Source organism: Anoplophora glabripennis, unplaced genomic scaffold (genome assembly GCF_000390285.2).
Source record: "Anoplophora glabripennis isolate ALB-LARVAE unplaced genomic scaffold, Agla_2.0 scaffold12, whole genome shotgun sequence".
Classification (NCBI taxonomy): domain Eukaryota; kingdom Metazoa; phylum Arthropoda; class Insecta; order Coleoptera; family Cerambycidae; genus Anoplophora; species Anoplophora glabripennis.
In genome coordinates this window covers 520,255-537,311 of record NW_019416512.1, presented here as the reverse complement: position 1 = coordinate 537,311, position 17,057 = coordinate 520,255, and the positions used below count along the sequence as shown (strand labels likewise).

Below are 17,057 nucleotides of genomic sequence, written 5' to 3'. Positions count from 1 at the left end.
TCAATATGATATGAGAGAATTATCAATCTTTCTAGGGTTAATTTTGAAGGTTTTATAAACATTAAAAGATGAGATAATTTAAAATGAAAATTTTTCAGTAGGATACTTCTATAACAAGTAAAAATTATAGGTTTTATTTATTTTTTCTAGTTTATGGCAATAAGAGGCCTATATCGTTTGTTGATAATCATCAAGAATTGGAGTTTGATAATACGCAGAGTTTAATGGCAAGTATTCGGCGGACCTGACCTGGGAATGTTTCTTTTTCCTCTGAACCAGAAGTATACCGAGTCTCCACCAACCGTGACACCGAATCACACATATGACAACTATTACACTGCAAAGGTACTGACACAGTATTAGATACTCTGGCCGTTGGCATCACCAACATCATTATGGCTATCGTCTGTTATACTAACTTTTGTTGAAAGATTCAAAAATCTATTAGTACGGGAGGCAGTACACTTCTGTTTACATCATTCGTTTTTATGTTGTTGTTTAGGTATTATAGGCAAAGAAAATGCAACTCTGTCAAGCTTTTAGTGTTGCCTTCCTTCATTAATAACAATTTTCGAAGCATGTACCTACAAATTGGTAGTGGCAGTAACCCTTCTATATATTGTACGATATTTATGATCATAATTTTGTGGCAATTTGTTTTCAAGTTTAATTTTCTTGGGAGTTTGCGTAGTTCGAAGAAGAGAATCTAGGAATCAAGTGTTTTGTTGGTATTTGGCAATCTTACTTTCAGGGGTTGTAGGAAAGATGATATGGGTGGACTGTATTATTCACTGGCCTAATCTCGATGTTTAAAGATGGCAACGACTAGATGTAAGAAATAACACGCCACAATGAATGTCGCACAACTTGTATTTGTCGTAATCATATAAACACCTGATTGATTTAACATAAGTAACAATTACTGTATTATTAGCGAGAACAGAGAGTCTTGCCGTACTCGTACGGAAGACGACTAATTACAACTACTATGTGGAAGGGCAGCGGGCACACACGCGCTAACAACGCCGTGTTTTTGCGCCTACCGTCCATTGATTTAGATATTTGATGTTTGGAAATTCAAACAAGAGGAATTCAATTACCAAGGTTTCATTAAAATATATAGACCTTTTCGGTCTATTACGACTAAAAATGTTCCACATTTTGTTGTTATACTATATATGGTAGGATATAGGTACATAATCTACTGTTACTAGGTATTAGTTTTAACTAATTTTAACTTTAATTACGTGGTAATAATTTTAAATAAAATCTTGATATTTTTATTTAACATGTAATTAATATTATAACGATTCTATATGATAGTTAAAGAGTCCAAGTATGTGTAAAAAAAAATCAGCGCCAATTAAAATGCCTAACTTTAACCTCAGCACTGACGCAAAAAAATAACGACATTTCGCGCTAAAATTTAGTAACAAATTGTTTCATACCAAAACTATCAGACCGATTTCGATCGGGTTTTGGGATTTCGTTTTGTAATCTTTTAAAGTAATTACATTTACATTTATAGCAGAATTGGACAATTTCTTACCTATCAGTTGAACGCTTCAAAATTACCTCGATTTTCATCACTTTCTCACGCTGTTTTCGCTAGCTAGCAACAAAAATATGAAATGTGCAGGTATCAAAACAATTATAGCAAATTTCATAACAAACAATTTCATCAGTAATAGTTTTTCTGTAAACCGCATATTTAAGAAGTTATATTGGAAAATGTTATAAAAAACACGTGATTTTTGAGTATTTTTGCAGTTTTTATTTTTTTCTGCAAATAGCACAACTTTTTTTCTTGGCGCAACCTTATATTTACATTGTTTATATTATTCTCGACCGATTTTTACTAATATCTAAACTACGTCAAGCAACAGCCATGCCAATGTGTAATTCTCCTGGACTATTATACACGTGTGTGAATACAGCAACGGTTTCCGAGCAACGATTTTTCAGATTATGATTTTCATTCATGTGCTAATGCCTGTTAAAATTTTCAACATTTATATATTCAAATGACTCGAAAATCGGACTAATATACGGGGTATATATTTCCAGCCCTCATACCTAAGGGTGGATGCCGCCCTTAAGTGAATATTTAAATTTATATATTATTTGATGATGTTTGTTAAATTTATCTGCGTGAATAGCTTAAATGATCTCTTTCTACAAAGTCCTGTATGTTTTTATAAATGCCCGGGCCGTATTAAGGGTTGCAGCGAAATAATTTTTATAAGCATTTTTTATACTTAAGGGTGGCATTAATGTATACCTACTAGTACTGGAGAATAGTGTAAGTTTCGCATCGCTGTAAAACCCTAATAAATAAATAAAATTTGAAAAAAGTTTGTAATGGAAATTATTCCTTCTATCAAAATGCTCTGATGTAATTTTTTTTGTAAAATGACCAGAAAAAAGTTATAACGACCAAAAGAAAATTTGTTCCCAAATTTTTATGCATTTTCGTTAATAACTTTGTTATTTTTGGTTCTACGACTAAAACTAATGGAAACCAAAGTTGTAGAGAATTTAATTTGCAACAAAAAATGTTTTTACAAATTTTCTGTGCGACGAATGGTTTGCCTGAATAGTATAGTAGTAGTATAAAAAGCATTCGCAGCCCTTTTTACAAGACGACGGCCGACGCACAAGGGTTGCGACCCCACAAACATGGATTTAACTTTACACTAACCCCCTCTTGACATCCAAAAAATAAAATTGCGTACTCTGACTTTTGTACGCTAAGCCCAAAAAAATGTAACATTTCAATGGACTAATAAGGGAAACCCGCCATCAAGTGCAGTTTCAAATCAATTTATGAGCAGGCATAATTGGACATCATTTAATAGGACCTGTTGAATTACCACATAAACTAAATGGCTAGAGATATTTATAGTTTCTCCAAGAACAGCTACCCAATCTTTAGAGGATCTTCCTTTTCAAATACGCATTAATATGTGTTTTATGCACGATGGTGCTCCACCTCATTTTAGTTTAAGAGTTAGGGAACACTTAAATATGGTTTATCCAGATCGATGGATAGGCCGGACAGGACCACTGTCCTGGCCGCCTGGATCGCCAGATTTGAATCCTTTGGATTTCTACTTCTGCGGTAATTTGAAAATACCTGTTTACGCTACTCCTGTGGCAAGTGAAGATGAACTGTGGCAAAGGATTTTCCACCATAGCCAGGAAATAAAAACTAATATTCAAATTATTTCGAGAGTACAGCCATCACTAATTAGACGCGCTCTTCAGTGTATTAGGCAAGGCCGTGCTCATTTTGAACAATTTTTATAGTAATTAGTAATTTTTAGTCCTAAGTAGATATTTCTTAAATTTCCAATTTTTTCTGTTTTCTGTAAATAAATTCTTTCTGTATTAAATTTATGTTCATTAAATAACAAAGAAAGGTTCATACACTAGTTACTTGTCAAGTCGCATTAGTTTAATAAGTTGCTTAAAAACGAAATGCATATACAAGCTTGTATATGCAAACATCTCGATAACCAAGGGAGATATCTAAATCGAATAAGAGTAATTTTTTTATGAAACAAAGAATGTTCTTTCATATTTTAAATACACAATGTCCGTAATTCTAAAGGCAAAAAGTTGTCCTCTTTTTATCAAAGGAATAGGGCATAACTAACGCCCTGTACAAGCAACGTCAAAATTAGTTAAAAATTCTTATTTGTCATGTCAAAAAACATAATAGTGCCATTTTTTTTTTGTTCATACTCCAATAGTTTTGGAAATTATTGAGGACTTTCAAAATAAAATTCAAGCATTGAACGCCCTGTATCTTTGAAACCAGCAATATTTGCATAAGGCATATTTGGCTCAATCGACTTATTTTGATCACCATTATCTCCAGCTTCGAGATTTCCCAACATTTCGCAGACACCCTGTATAATATAGAACCTTCATAAATGATTACAAGCCACGTAACCACCGAGAATTGCGCGAATGGTAGTGTCAACTAAAAATCTTAGCGTCATCAATATTGATTCATTTACATACAGCGAAAAATGTTGCGTCTATGTTCGAGATAATGCGATCGCCGATTCGTTGAATAAAATCTCGTGAAAAATTACACTAATCACCAGCCGGTAAAACATAATCTTATGTTGTAACGTAACCTTGCCAACGCGAAGGAAATAAAATTACTTTTACAAACGGTCAACTGACATGTGATCATTTATTAAAGCTCTGTAATATTCTATAGTCTCTTTAGAAATGAAAGAGAGTAATAAAAGCTCATTATGTATGCAAATAGTAAATAAATGAAGTACTGGTGCTTATATTCAATATTTTTATATTATGTATTTTCCGTATAGATGAGGTCTACTTTTAACAAAACTTTGTGGGATCGGACTGTACTAAATTGTAGCAGGTAGCTAATCCCCGACAATCCGTCTTTGTCTATGCCGCTTCAATTTCTCGGTCCATTTCTCTTATAAGTAAACAATATAAAAACAGCATTTCAAAACATGAGGCTACTTTAAGCATCATAACCGGGTTAGGAGGGTTTTTAGTAATTCAAATAAAATTATTCAATATTATTATCAAAATATTTATTTAAATTTAATGAATAGACTTTTATTCCACACAAAAATATATGTATTTTGAAAATTCAAATTATGGTGAGTAAATGTAGTGTTGTATAAATGTACAATAAAGAAAATAAAAAAGTAGGTATATTAAAATTCATCCTCTGAATATTCTGATGAATTATCTTCGTCTCCTAGATTGATAACGATAGGTTCCAAGTAACGTCAATTAAATTATCGAGTTCCCATATTTTTTCCTCTTCTTTTTGTATATGATGTATACATCTTTGCCAGTTATCTGCAGTTACTCGTTCCAAGGAATTTTTTAACCAAATTTTTACGTCACTTAATTTAAACGTCGTATTATTTCGCGCTACATCTCCTTTTACCTGCACCCAGACTAATTCGATTGGGTTAAGTTCACAGTGATAAGGTAGTAACCGTAGTACCGTTATTTGGCGATTTGTTGTCATTTCATCGATAACATATTTTTTCTGATCTTTATTAAGATTGACAAGTGTCAAAAGTTCCTTTTTCACCATATTTGTTTCAAAAGAAATGTTTTTTCCGGATAACCATTGAATTATATCGGCTTTCCTCCAAGCAGTCGTAATCATCCGCTCGGTCTGCCGTTAATGGTAACTGGCATTATCCATGACACTTATTCCCGGAGGAATAAGATCCAACATCTGTGTAAAATACTCTTCGAAAACATCTGCGTTAATGTCTTCGTGATAGTCACCTGTATTTTTAGATTCAAATAAAAGTAAACCGCCATCTACAATCACTATTAATCTTCGCCCTTTACCTGAAGGTGCCTTGAACCCTGTTGAAAATCATCCAAAAATGCTTGTCGAAAACTTTTTACATTTTTATCTTGCCACACTTTTGTTACAGTATATCCCTCGTTGACCCAAGTTTCGTCTAGATAATAAATATTCCTCCCTTCGTCACGGAATTTTCTAATTGATCTTAAGTAGTATCTTCGCCAACAAATAATTTCATCTTTATCGATAAGAACTGACTTCCTGTTCTGCTTTTCCCAGCAAAAATTCAATTCTCGTAAGACGGCCCATAATTTGCTTCTACTGATTTTTGGCAAATCGTTGTCCTCTGAAAGTTCACTTAAAATTTTGTTTAGCGTTGGTATTTCTTTTTTAAAATAAAATGAGTGTACTTTAGTCACTAAACACAAGTCGAATTATACTCTACTGCACTAGCACGTCTTCGTATATTCAGCTCTAAGACTGGATTGATCTGTCACAATACACTGGCTCCTGCCCTATGATGTATCCAGTAAAATATACTAATGTACACCCATTACCTGTTAGCATTAGTGTTACCCGATAATTACCTGAAACGAAATATTAGCACGCCCATGGCCGGTTCTTATCTCGAGGTTTTATTACTCTCTTTCATTTCCAAACAGAGTATAGTACCATTTGTTCGATTTTTATTTAGTTTGATGTAATGTTCTTTAATACACCCTGATCTATATCAAAATAAGCTCAATTAATTTACTGGAAATAATTTTAAAAAATATCATATTTCATCCAAAGAGTATTGGGACCGGAGAATCTGACGTTTTGCCAAGTGAAAGGGAAAATGGAAAGAAGTAGGTCATTCCCATGTAATAACAAAGTTTACGTTGTTCTGTAACTGAGTTAAAATATAGGTTTCCCTTTTTAAGCGAGTTTTAAATTCCTCCCCTAAAGAGATTAATCACGAAAAAAAACGAATTAAGTTTTTAAATTTATTTTCCTTCGATTATCAATCTTCCGAATGTCAGTTCCTTTAATGTGTAAATCAATGGGAGAGTTCATTAGAAAAGAAAGTTTTTGAGTACTTAGAAAACCTACTGAAATAATATTACGTTTATGTTGATTGATGTTTATGTTAAAAAACACAAACTGAAAGACTTTGCTATGGTAACATGGTGTGTGTATCCAAAGATAACACAGGCCGACAAAATTTCACCCAACAACACGAATATACTTTCACAACGGATTTTAGTGTGCTGAATTCGAATCCGAGGTTCAAATTTCTCAATCGGCTCGGGTTTTCGAGATATCCTAACCTAAAAGTGACCAAATCGCAATTTTTTGACATGTATGAGGTTATGTTACATGCAAAGATAATTTTTTTTGCTGAAACCATTAATGGGGTCTTAAAGTACTCTTTAAAACGCACTTGGATTTATCCCGATATCGTTTTTCATTTTTGAGAAATTGCATGTTGAAATTTAGTAGTTTGAAGTATTTCTCGATTTTTGAATATACCTCCTGACAACACAGCACCACAAACCTAAATTCATCGGCACCCGAAGTAGGGATCTTACATGGTTTTGTGGTCGCTGTACATGAATCCGAACTCCAAAATTCTCTTATCACGTCAAATTTTGCAATAAACTTGAAAAAATGTCTAAAAATTCTATACATGGCCTATATTTTACGCATTTTATTAAGGAAGTTTCTGTAGATTCGCTAGTGACTGAAGCCTTTAGATTTGGCAACGTTGCACTTATCTGGCGCGCTCGGCTCGGCGTTCACTCGCTCCCGTTCGATCATTCTGTTGGTTTGGACACCTGCGAATTTCAAATAATACGTTACGTTGAGACCGCGGCGTTGCCGCTATCACGCATTTGGAGGATAAGTTAGTCAGCGACAGCAGTTTGAAGGAGAATTATTATAAATTATGTATCTTACAAGTACCTAATCGATTTCTACGAGCTGTCATACGGTTCCTTAGATATCGGTTTCCTATTTATACAAGTTGCTGTGGAAACTGTTCCTCAATTGTTGCGCATTCTAAGTGGAAAGACCAAAAAAATCTACATTCTCATAAGACTTCGTACTAAATCGTGAAAAATTATTTTATTAATATCTCGTGTCTTGGGTATCCAAACTAGTCCTAATTTTTTTTGAGGATTTTCTTCATATTAATAAGTTTATATTAATTTTTTTATGAATATTTGTTCGTCAATTCCAAATCAGATAAACCTCCTTAATCTGGAAATAAATAAAAATAAATATTAAATCGGCTTTAAACAGAATACATAGAAGTTGTAGGATATTTTTTGCCTATTAATTAGACTGAAAAAAGTTAACAATGTTATGTATAAAATTGAAATACACTTTTTCGTTTGATTCTAACAAAAACAAGTGGCGCAAACAGCGATTTACCGAAAAACGATATTAGATCTTTTTTTCTGGGGTGGGCACCGGACTTTCTGCGGCAGGCCTTGCACACCCCTGCTCCCCCCTAGCCATGGTTAAAATCTTTATATGTTATTTCCATGACTATTCCAAAGCTACAAACATAGGAATTTTCATAGAGTTTATTGTAATATACCATTAAAAGCGGTATGTCATTTCTTTGTTTGTTATAAAGAATAAACTTTTCTTTGTAAATAGTGGTGCTGCTTTCTTATTGGTGTATTTAGTGTTTCTGGAAAATGTTAGCCGAATATTAATTTTTTTTTTGCCTCAAAATTTTGTTAGTCAAACGATTGATAATAAAAATACTAATTTTAATCGCTTTTTTTTCACAATTAAAATTTGTAATTACATTTCCTTTTCAACTACATAGTTTGTTTTTGCCAACCATAGCTGTCCATAGCCAGAGATATTGCATGATGTATGTGGGACCCAGTCATGTAGGCTAGCCGCTAATGAGTGGTTTGACGTCAGAACATGGCCTCCGTCGTGTTCCCGCGCTTCGTTTTCATTAGTTATTTTGAGGGTGAAATAGTTGAAAAAAAAAATTGATTTTTTGCACATTAACTGTGATATATACTTTCTGAATACGAATGCAAAAAAAAATGCGCTAACTGAGTCCATCATTTCAGATTCCACGGCGTCTACTGGCCGGCCTTCTTGATGGCGGCTAATCTGGAGCCCCCCAGGTCCATCCTCTGCCATTCTCACTGGACGGTGGACGGGGAGAAGATGTCCAAGTCCAAGAACAACGTGGTGTGCCCGTTCGACCGTTCCGGCGTCTACACGAGCGACGGGTTGAGGTACTTCTTGCTGAGGGAGGGCGTCGCGCATAGCGACGGAAGTGAGTCTTTTTTTTGCTCAATTTATGTCACCAGTCGGCTCGGGACTCACCGGATTTCTTTTTATTCGCGTTTTTATTCCAGGCGGGAATGTCTTGTGGTCCGGTCGTAAATTTGAGGGGTAGGAAGTCTGAGTGTAATAATTTTTAGAAAAAGTGGGCGATAAGCCCGCGGAAGGATCGTGAATAGATGTTGTTTATACAGGATGTCTCACAATAATTTATGTGTCATTTTTTATATTTCTTGGGTCGTTCTCTCCGCTTTATTGGCTTCTTTCATCACAGCTCATAAATTTCGATGCTGCTAAAGCTGCAGATTTCACAACCATAAATAGTGGTTCCGAATTTAATCCCTTAAAAAATATATACATGTAACTAATGGAATGTTGAAAACTAGGTATGTAGGGTAATTCGCGGCTTATAAAAAAAACTGAATATAGTCCAGACGGTATCTGTTTCAAAAAGCCATATTTGGGTGAATCGTATATTCACGGAGATTTTTGGCTTTTTGGCTTTCAAATATCACTAGAAATGAAAATTTTTCTATGCGCATAAAAAAACGTGGGCTTAACTATTGGCGGCACAATATGTTTCTTGAATTTCTCGCTTGCATAAATAACTTTAAACACGTTTTAAAGTAGGTTGCCAATGAAGAAAAGTATTGTAATCTTAGACCTGGTAAGTACTCGGAATACCAAAGGTATTTTTCGAAAAAATAGCCCGGATGTCCCAGTACATTTAGTGTTAATGACGGTTAACTTTGATCGGCTATATCTACGTAACTAATTGACCAATCGATCTGTTTTTTTTAAAGAAGCCTCTTTCCAAGAACTTTTAAACCTGCTTTAAAAAATTTGATTTGGTTGAATATTCACAATGTTATTCTCATTATTTATAAGTACAAAAATTCGAGCAATGTTTAAACAAGCGCCAGAGCTCTCTTAATTGACGGATTCGAATTTTTCAACAAAAGTTTGAAAGCTTGAAAGCCCTTCTATATGTGATTAAATATTCAAGTATCTAAAGGCCTTGGTTTTTGCTGTGTAAAATTTTGAAAATTTGCAATTTTTTTTTCAAAATCTGGATTGCAAAATTATTATACAAAATCTATCGAACCGATTTTGATGAACTATGGTGTGATGATTCTACATAATATGGAGTTTTCTTGAGCCAAGTATAAAGGTCCTATACCCAATTTAAATACCCCAAAAAAGTCCCTAAAAAGTATTGTTTTTTAACCTCATTTTTGCGATTTTTTCGATTTTTACCATAATAATCATGATTCATTCGATTTGTAACTAATCATGTTTTGTAAAATATTTAATTACAAACATTTTTTTCCTCTTCCATTTTCGCCTAAAATCAACTGTTGAAAAGATACATAATGAAATAGGAAGAAAAATATGACATTTTTCGATTTATTTTAACATATTGTGCCGCCAAAAGTTAAGCCCACGTTTTTTTATGCGCATAGAAAAATTTTCATTTCTAGTGATATTTAAAAGCCAAAAAGCCAAAAATCTCCGTGGATATACGATTCACCCAAACCAAAACAGATACCGTCTAGTCTAATTTATGTAAGTATGCGCCATTAAAAGTAGGATGGATATTACAAAAAAGTTTTAATGAAATATTTGTAGATTGTGAGAAAAAATTGTTTGAAATACTTACAAGCTTTATGTAGTTTTTGCCCTCGCCCTTCCAAGTAGCTTCAGTTGATTGATTTGACAAATTCCAATTCATACATTATTATTGTGGTTTTCATAGACTCTTATTATTGTGGCTTATTGTTTACATCAGTCTTGCAAGTACATATGTCTATAACAATGCAGAATTAGTGGCATTATTGTTTTAACTTATGACAAAGCAAGACAAAACACAATAAATTAGCAGCTTCTCGCTTGCGTGTAGAAGGTTTTTGAGAGTAGACACGTGCCAACTGCTGCTATCTTCACGGGGGTGCACAGTGGGCAAAAATAGAAACAATTCGAGCCACGCGGCAGGTCAGATGGTATAGCAACAAATGTTTATTTAATCACATTAAAAAGTCTTATATTTTATGCCGGAAGTGCGGAAAATATAAAATTTGGCAAGTTTTTTTTTGAAAACAGGAAAAAAGCCATTAGGTCTTTAATAACCCACAAATCTAATAACCCATAAATCCAATAAACCCAATCATCCATTCACCTTATAACAGAAAAACATAAAACTAATGATTTTTAGATTGATGGGTTCTGGGGTTAATGAGGGTTTAGGCGTGTATGGGTATTAGGGCTTAGGGTTTACGTGGATAGGTTTTAGGGTTTACGTGATTAGGGATTTTAGGAATTATGGGTTTATAAGTTATTAGGTTTATGATTTTTGGTTATTAGAATAATGGGTGATTGAGTTTAGGGATTTATGGACTATTGGGTTTGTGGGTTATTGACACTGATCTATCACGTATTTCTTCAAATGAAGTAAACCAATGTCGCCATCGAGGAATGTTCACATGCTGCTTGGATTTGCTATGAAATAAACGGTCGTTGGTTGTCCTACCTGTGGCAAGACTGATGAGAACTAATAAGTTCGAAACCGGTATATGTTTGGTGGGTTCGGCTGTTAGCTGTTTATTTGATATTTTTGGTGTGATTCAATGCTGGTCGGGGCAAAATATAAAAATTCACTGGATTTATATGCACTTATATCAACTCGTGGTGGAAATATCGAGGGATAGCCTAAGAAGCTCAAAATTTCAACTGAACTGTCTATTTTGGAAATTTCATTTGATTCGCAGTTGTATTTCAGAGAATTATTTTCGAGATATTATTCTATATTATTATATTTTTTTTATGTAAAATACACAGTTAAATAAATTGAAGAGCACTTTGTTTCACAAAATAAAGTATTGTAGGAATTTTTATTGCAAATATGGCTCAAAGTACAGGGTGTTTCTGAAATAAGTGCATTCCTTGAAAAGGGTGTCAGAGAGCACAAAAATAAGCAACTGATGGTCTAAAACAGTACGTTTTAAATTGAAAAAATTCTATAATCCTATAATCTATAATATAATCCTTTAAGTTGCAAAAGAAAGCTGTACGGTTAATGACTAATTCTAGCTATACTGTCGACCGCATTTTAAAAAACTTAAAATTCTACCGTTACCATGTCTTTACATATATGCCACTCTCCTAGATTCATTCTCAGAAACATCTATATGTTACACACTCTCAATGTCATAGTTATGGGACGAGATCTGCGGACAATTTTTTGATTCCACGTTATAGATTGACTAAATCAAAGAAAAATTCCTTAGATATCCATTTATATAATATTGTGTCAACTAGTTTAAAGTCCTTGAATACTCGTGATTTTAAACAGAAAATAAAGTAATTTCTTGTTACGCATTGTTTCTACTCAGTTAATGAGTTTTTAAAATTCTCTGATATGCATACATTATGGTAATGGTCTTATCGCTCCTTCTTAGACTAAGATGTTTATATAATCTCTTTTCTCTCGTTTTGTGTTCTATTGCTTGTAATATTTATTGTGATATGTTTTTTATTAATTTATAAAGATTGTATGCAATTTAAGCAGCCGCTGAACGCATTGTAGGATTGTATTTGCACATGGGGGGTGACGTTGTGGCCATCGTTCCCGGTACTACCTAGTCGCCGCGAGCGCATTTTCTCCGGCTGCACCATACACTAACACCACATCGACATGTTCGGAAATAGTAAATGCATTGTTTTCTCGGTTCATTGTAAAACTACTTTGTGCACAAACTAAAAAAATTAAGCAAAGTAAGAAATAAGAATCTCGTTTTTAATGTAATCGGCACGCTATTCTTATTTTTTACTTCTATATAAAAATTACACTGTCACTATCATGGAATAACAAAATAAAAACTTTGGTCTGGAATCTTTCACTTTTTAACACTGGTGGGTCGATGGACGATGCTTAATATTTATTAATTAAGTGAATAGTGAATTCAATGCAAATACAAAATCAGTTGACTGCACAAATTTTTTGACAATGTAACCTAACCTTTTAGTATTACTAGTATTAGATTATACCGACTTAAATTATAAGGTTGCATCTCGGGTCGCATAAAAACATTTCCAAAGTTTTTAATAAATAACACAGGGTCGGCCTTCATTTTCGTTGAATAAATGTACTTTAATTTACAAAAAAAACGCCAAGATAGAACTTTTTCGTATAAGAGTTTCCTATTACAAATATCATCAGGAAGCTGTAGTTTAATTTTTATAGAATATACACGCCACACCCTGTATATATTGATGAATATTTCATATTTTCTTTTGAGCCGATCTCAAATAACAAAGCAAGGTTGATTGTTGATTTTGGTTAGTAAATATTTACCGTATATATGCGCGACTGCTGAAGGGTCCGTCCGACTTTTACACAACTCGTCACCCTGGTTATCAATACGTCAAATATTTACCAATCAGGAGTGCCGTGTACACGTGTAACGGCGTAATTGAAAGAGATAACAAGCCCCCAAACGCTCCTCTGTTCCAGATTACAGCGACACGAAGGTGATCCGCATCCTGAATTCAGAACTGGCCGACACCTTGGGCAACTTGCTGAGTCGCTGTTGCGGCGCCGCTCTTAATCCTGACCAAACAGTCCCGAGGATGGAGGTCGAGGCCCTCGAGTCCGTCGCCGCCTTGGATGTGACCAAGAGATTGATCGAAAGCGTCGAGAAGTTGCCAGGTGGGTCTAATTTAGTTACTTACCCCTTGGCTGTTTCGGTGTCGCGTCTAATTCGTTTGTTTGGCCGAGCGGGCCTGGACCCCTAACAACCGGCTAATTAGATTTGGAAAGTTCTAAATGCGGGTCGAAACTTAAAAACACAGGACCGGTTTAAGAAAATTTGAAGGGATCGTCACAGTCCTGATATAAAATGTTTTTGTCAGAACGTAGAACTTTGACAATATTCTTCATGATCTCGTTTTTGTAATCCATGTTCTCAATTTTTTTGCACATTTAATATAGGTACAGGATATGCTTGATGCAGGTGTCCTAAAAAGACTTGCCTCTCCCCTAACTTTGCAGGATTGAGTTTCTTTTCAAAAGTTTCATATAAATGTTGTAGTAAAAGTCATCAACATGCTGGTGACTTGACCTTAAGTTTCAAGGTCAAATGTAGGTCGTCTTGAAAATATTAACTAGAACAACCTATTTCTTGTTCCAGCAATCGTGGCCAGAAATTTTTTTTTGAACATCCTAGCAGATAATTTGGAGGTCAAATTCATTTTTCTTTGAAAACACTCGATAAAAATATTTTAGACAAAATTTGTAGGGCTTTGATTGATTGGATTTTGATCTTCACCATAAGCTGTAGGGTCAATTTAATATCAAATGAAATACACTATCTTTTGTGCCAGCAACGGACATAGCTCCTTTTTATATCGGACTTTCGGATAAAAATTTTATCTAGGGTGTCCTTAGAGGTCATTTGAAGGGCACTCATTTTTTATAAAAAATAATTGATATAAAAGTAATAGAATTTATTAGATGTTGTCCTCTAAAGCTATTAGTACCTATAATCTTGATAAAAATTTTGAAATATAACACATTCTTAGGTTAATTAAACTTTGATGATAATCCCATTCTGGACAATGATATCTTACCAGTTTTTGGGTCAAATCTAAAGTCACCTATTAATTTGCAATTTAAAATCCTACAAATATCGGTTGAAATATTTTTGTCGGGTTATTCAGAGAAAAATTAGTTTGACCTCTAAACTGCCTGCAAAGACATACCTACAGGAATAATTTTCTCATATTCGGACGTAAAACTTGGCGCTCTATCGATTGCTAGCATAAAAATAGGGTGTTTTATTTAATATTTTCACGTTGACCCTGGTTTGATCTTGAAACCTCAAGGTCAAACGCAAGGTCATTGGCTTCTTGATATTTTTCAACTGAAACTATTTTTGAACAATCCAATCTTGAAAAGTTATCGAGGGGGTTTGGATCTTTTTGGGACACCTGATATAATAGAACTCCGCAAAACAAACATAAAAATCTTTTGCGAGTCCATCAAATGTGTTTAAAAAAGAAACCTACATAAAAACAAACAGATTGTATTAAATGAAACAGAACCGAAATTTGACTTGTACTCACAAGATTTTACAGCTGGAAGAATTTTGTAAAATGGCCACCATCACATTTTAAACAAGTGTATACTGTACCGAATACAATTGCCTTGTCTTTAGAAAATTGTTGGTATTATTCTTATTTGAACACTTTGAAAAATATTTGAAGGAGCCGTATCTTGTAAATACCACATTTCATCTCGAATATTCAAAGAAACTCCTTCCAATACTTAGTCCACAACCTCATATTATCATCAACCCATGAAAATTATCAGTTCCATCAAGTATGAAAAGAAGTCTCATTTGTAACTACAATTTTGTGGATAAAATATTTAGGATTTGCGTCTAAAAACCGTCTATAAAGACTCTGTTGTGAGCAAAATCTAATATACATCAGTTTGAATGACATTTCTGCTTATGTTTATATTGGAAGTATCGTCAATAGTATCTAGTAATCTCTTCTACTTGTACACGAATTTGCTGTGACCGTGTTTGAGAACGAGAAATAACACCACCAGTATCTAAGAAATGTCTACAACTGACGTCATAATTACATCGTCGCCATAAGAGATGCATTTTGCTTCTTATTAACCAGAAATTAATAACATATCGTGATATTGATGTACTTTTATAAATAAATCATAAAAAATGATTAATTAATAAATTGGTGTAAACAACAAAATGATAACTAATAATCAGTTTTTAATCAACTGAGAACTGATGCCAATCGATTTAACACCTTAACTATTGCAAATCGATGATTTGCTTAGTTCGAGAAACAATAAAAACAACAGAAACAATAAAAACAATATGAAATAAGTATATACTCGTACACTACTTTTAAGATACGCAGGCATTTTCGAAATTCGAAAAAAACGTTTCAATCTGAATTGTATTAATGAAACAATGTCTCTTCCATTTTATTTATACCAATATATGATATGCTTTACAAAAATTGTTCAAAGTTGTTTCCATGTACTAATAAACAACGACGGTCGAAATTTTTTCACCAAAAATACCCTTTGTACATGATAGGGGTGTAGTAATTGTTCCCGTAGTACACACACGGTACTGTTAGTTTTATACGCCGGCATCATACTGCAACACACAATACACGTGCACAAGATACACAGGGTCGGTTTACATTTATGGTTAATTTTCTTAATTAATTTTCTCAAAAAACAGACGCATTGGTTGCTTAATAAAAAATAAAAGTTGTTCATTTTCTTGCTCTCTATCACTTATACTTTTTGTTATATAATTTTACTTATGAAAACGACCCTACTAAATACTTCTTTACAAATAAGGTCGACCGTACTAAAGTAGGATATTGAAACAGGGCGATGGAGGAACAAATTTCTTTCGTGAGGGAAATAACAGCTCCTGTCATTTACTGGATCGTTTACCTGATGCTTTTCTTCCTAGTTTGCTCGTGACGTTATACGAGAGCAATGAGGCGTTGCTCTCTAGACTAGACCATCGCATCCTCATTCCGTACAAATCTCTGTTTGAATTTAAATTGCACCAATAAGAAAATAATCCGCTTGCGACGCTCTCCTGTCTCGTCCTAAATAGCCCGTTCTCCTGGAGTCGAGTTACCCTAAATAATAATTTCAATTCCGTACCTTTCCCGGACAAATAAAGTGCGAAGGAAAAGTGGAAAATACTGTTTTACCGGAATATCGGAGTATTCATCGCCAGCGCTCGTCGTTCATTCATTTTCCTCGATGTTTTATTAAATCCGTGCGTTTGGAAGATTGTATTAGCGCGAGGATTTCCTTGTTATACCCGGATCTTGCGGTGTTCTCTCGGCCCAACGCCTGGAACGGGCGCTAAATAATGCTCAAACTTAGTTTAAAATTTTAGAGGCGGGCCGCTTTTGCGCTATCGCGAACGCATCGGAGATTGTGTTTATTAAAAAATTCTAGTTACGAGAACCCTTTTTAATATTTCCTTATATATTACAAGGTGGTCATAAATTTCACCAGGACGTATAGTATGTCAAGAAATAAAGATACCTCTTTATACAGTGTATCACAAGTTAGTAGGTCAAGTCTTTCACCGCATGTTCGAGAAATAGAGTGTTAAAGTTGAGAAAAGGGCATTATTTTCGTGTGTGTTCAATTGTCTATCGAATTGGTCTCTTGCAAAATTTTGATTAAAGCAACCATTTTTAAGAAAAACACGTTTGTAGAAAATTTGTGAATCCAATTTTATTTTCATTCATTTTAGTTTCACATAGTAGGCTTGTGCTATTCAAAATAAAATTAAACATCGCCTGTCACTAATGTCAATGTGTACAAGTGAGTTAAGTAAACTAGATTATAAGCTTCTTTTTG

General features: G+C 34.0%; 1 protein-coding gene across 1 annotated transcript in view; it reads left to right on the top strand.

The window, feature by feature from the left end:
• Positions 1-17,057, top strand: part of LOC108903260 (methionine--tRNA ligase, mitochondrial) — a 37,838-nt gene that overhangs the window by 8,307 nt on the left and 12,474 nt on the right. The window contains exons 5-6 of the mRNA XM_018705369.1: positions 8,407-8,618; positions 13,137-13,331. Coding sequence (XP_018560885.1) covers positions 8,407-8,618; positions 13,137-13,331 — 407 coding nt within the window. The remainder of the gene's footprint in view (positions 1-8,406; positions 8,619-13,136; positions 13,332-17,057) is intronic.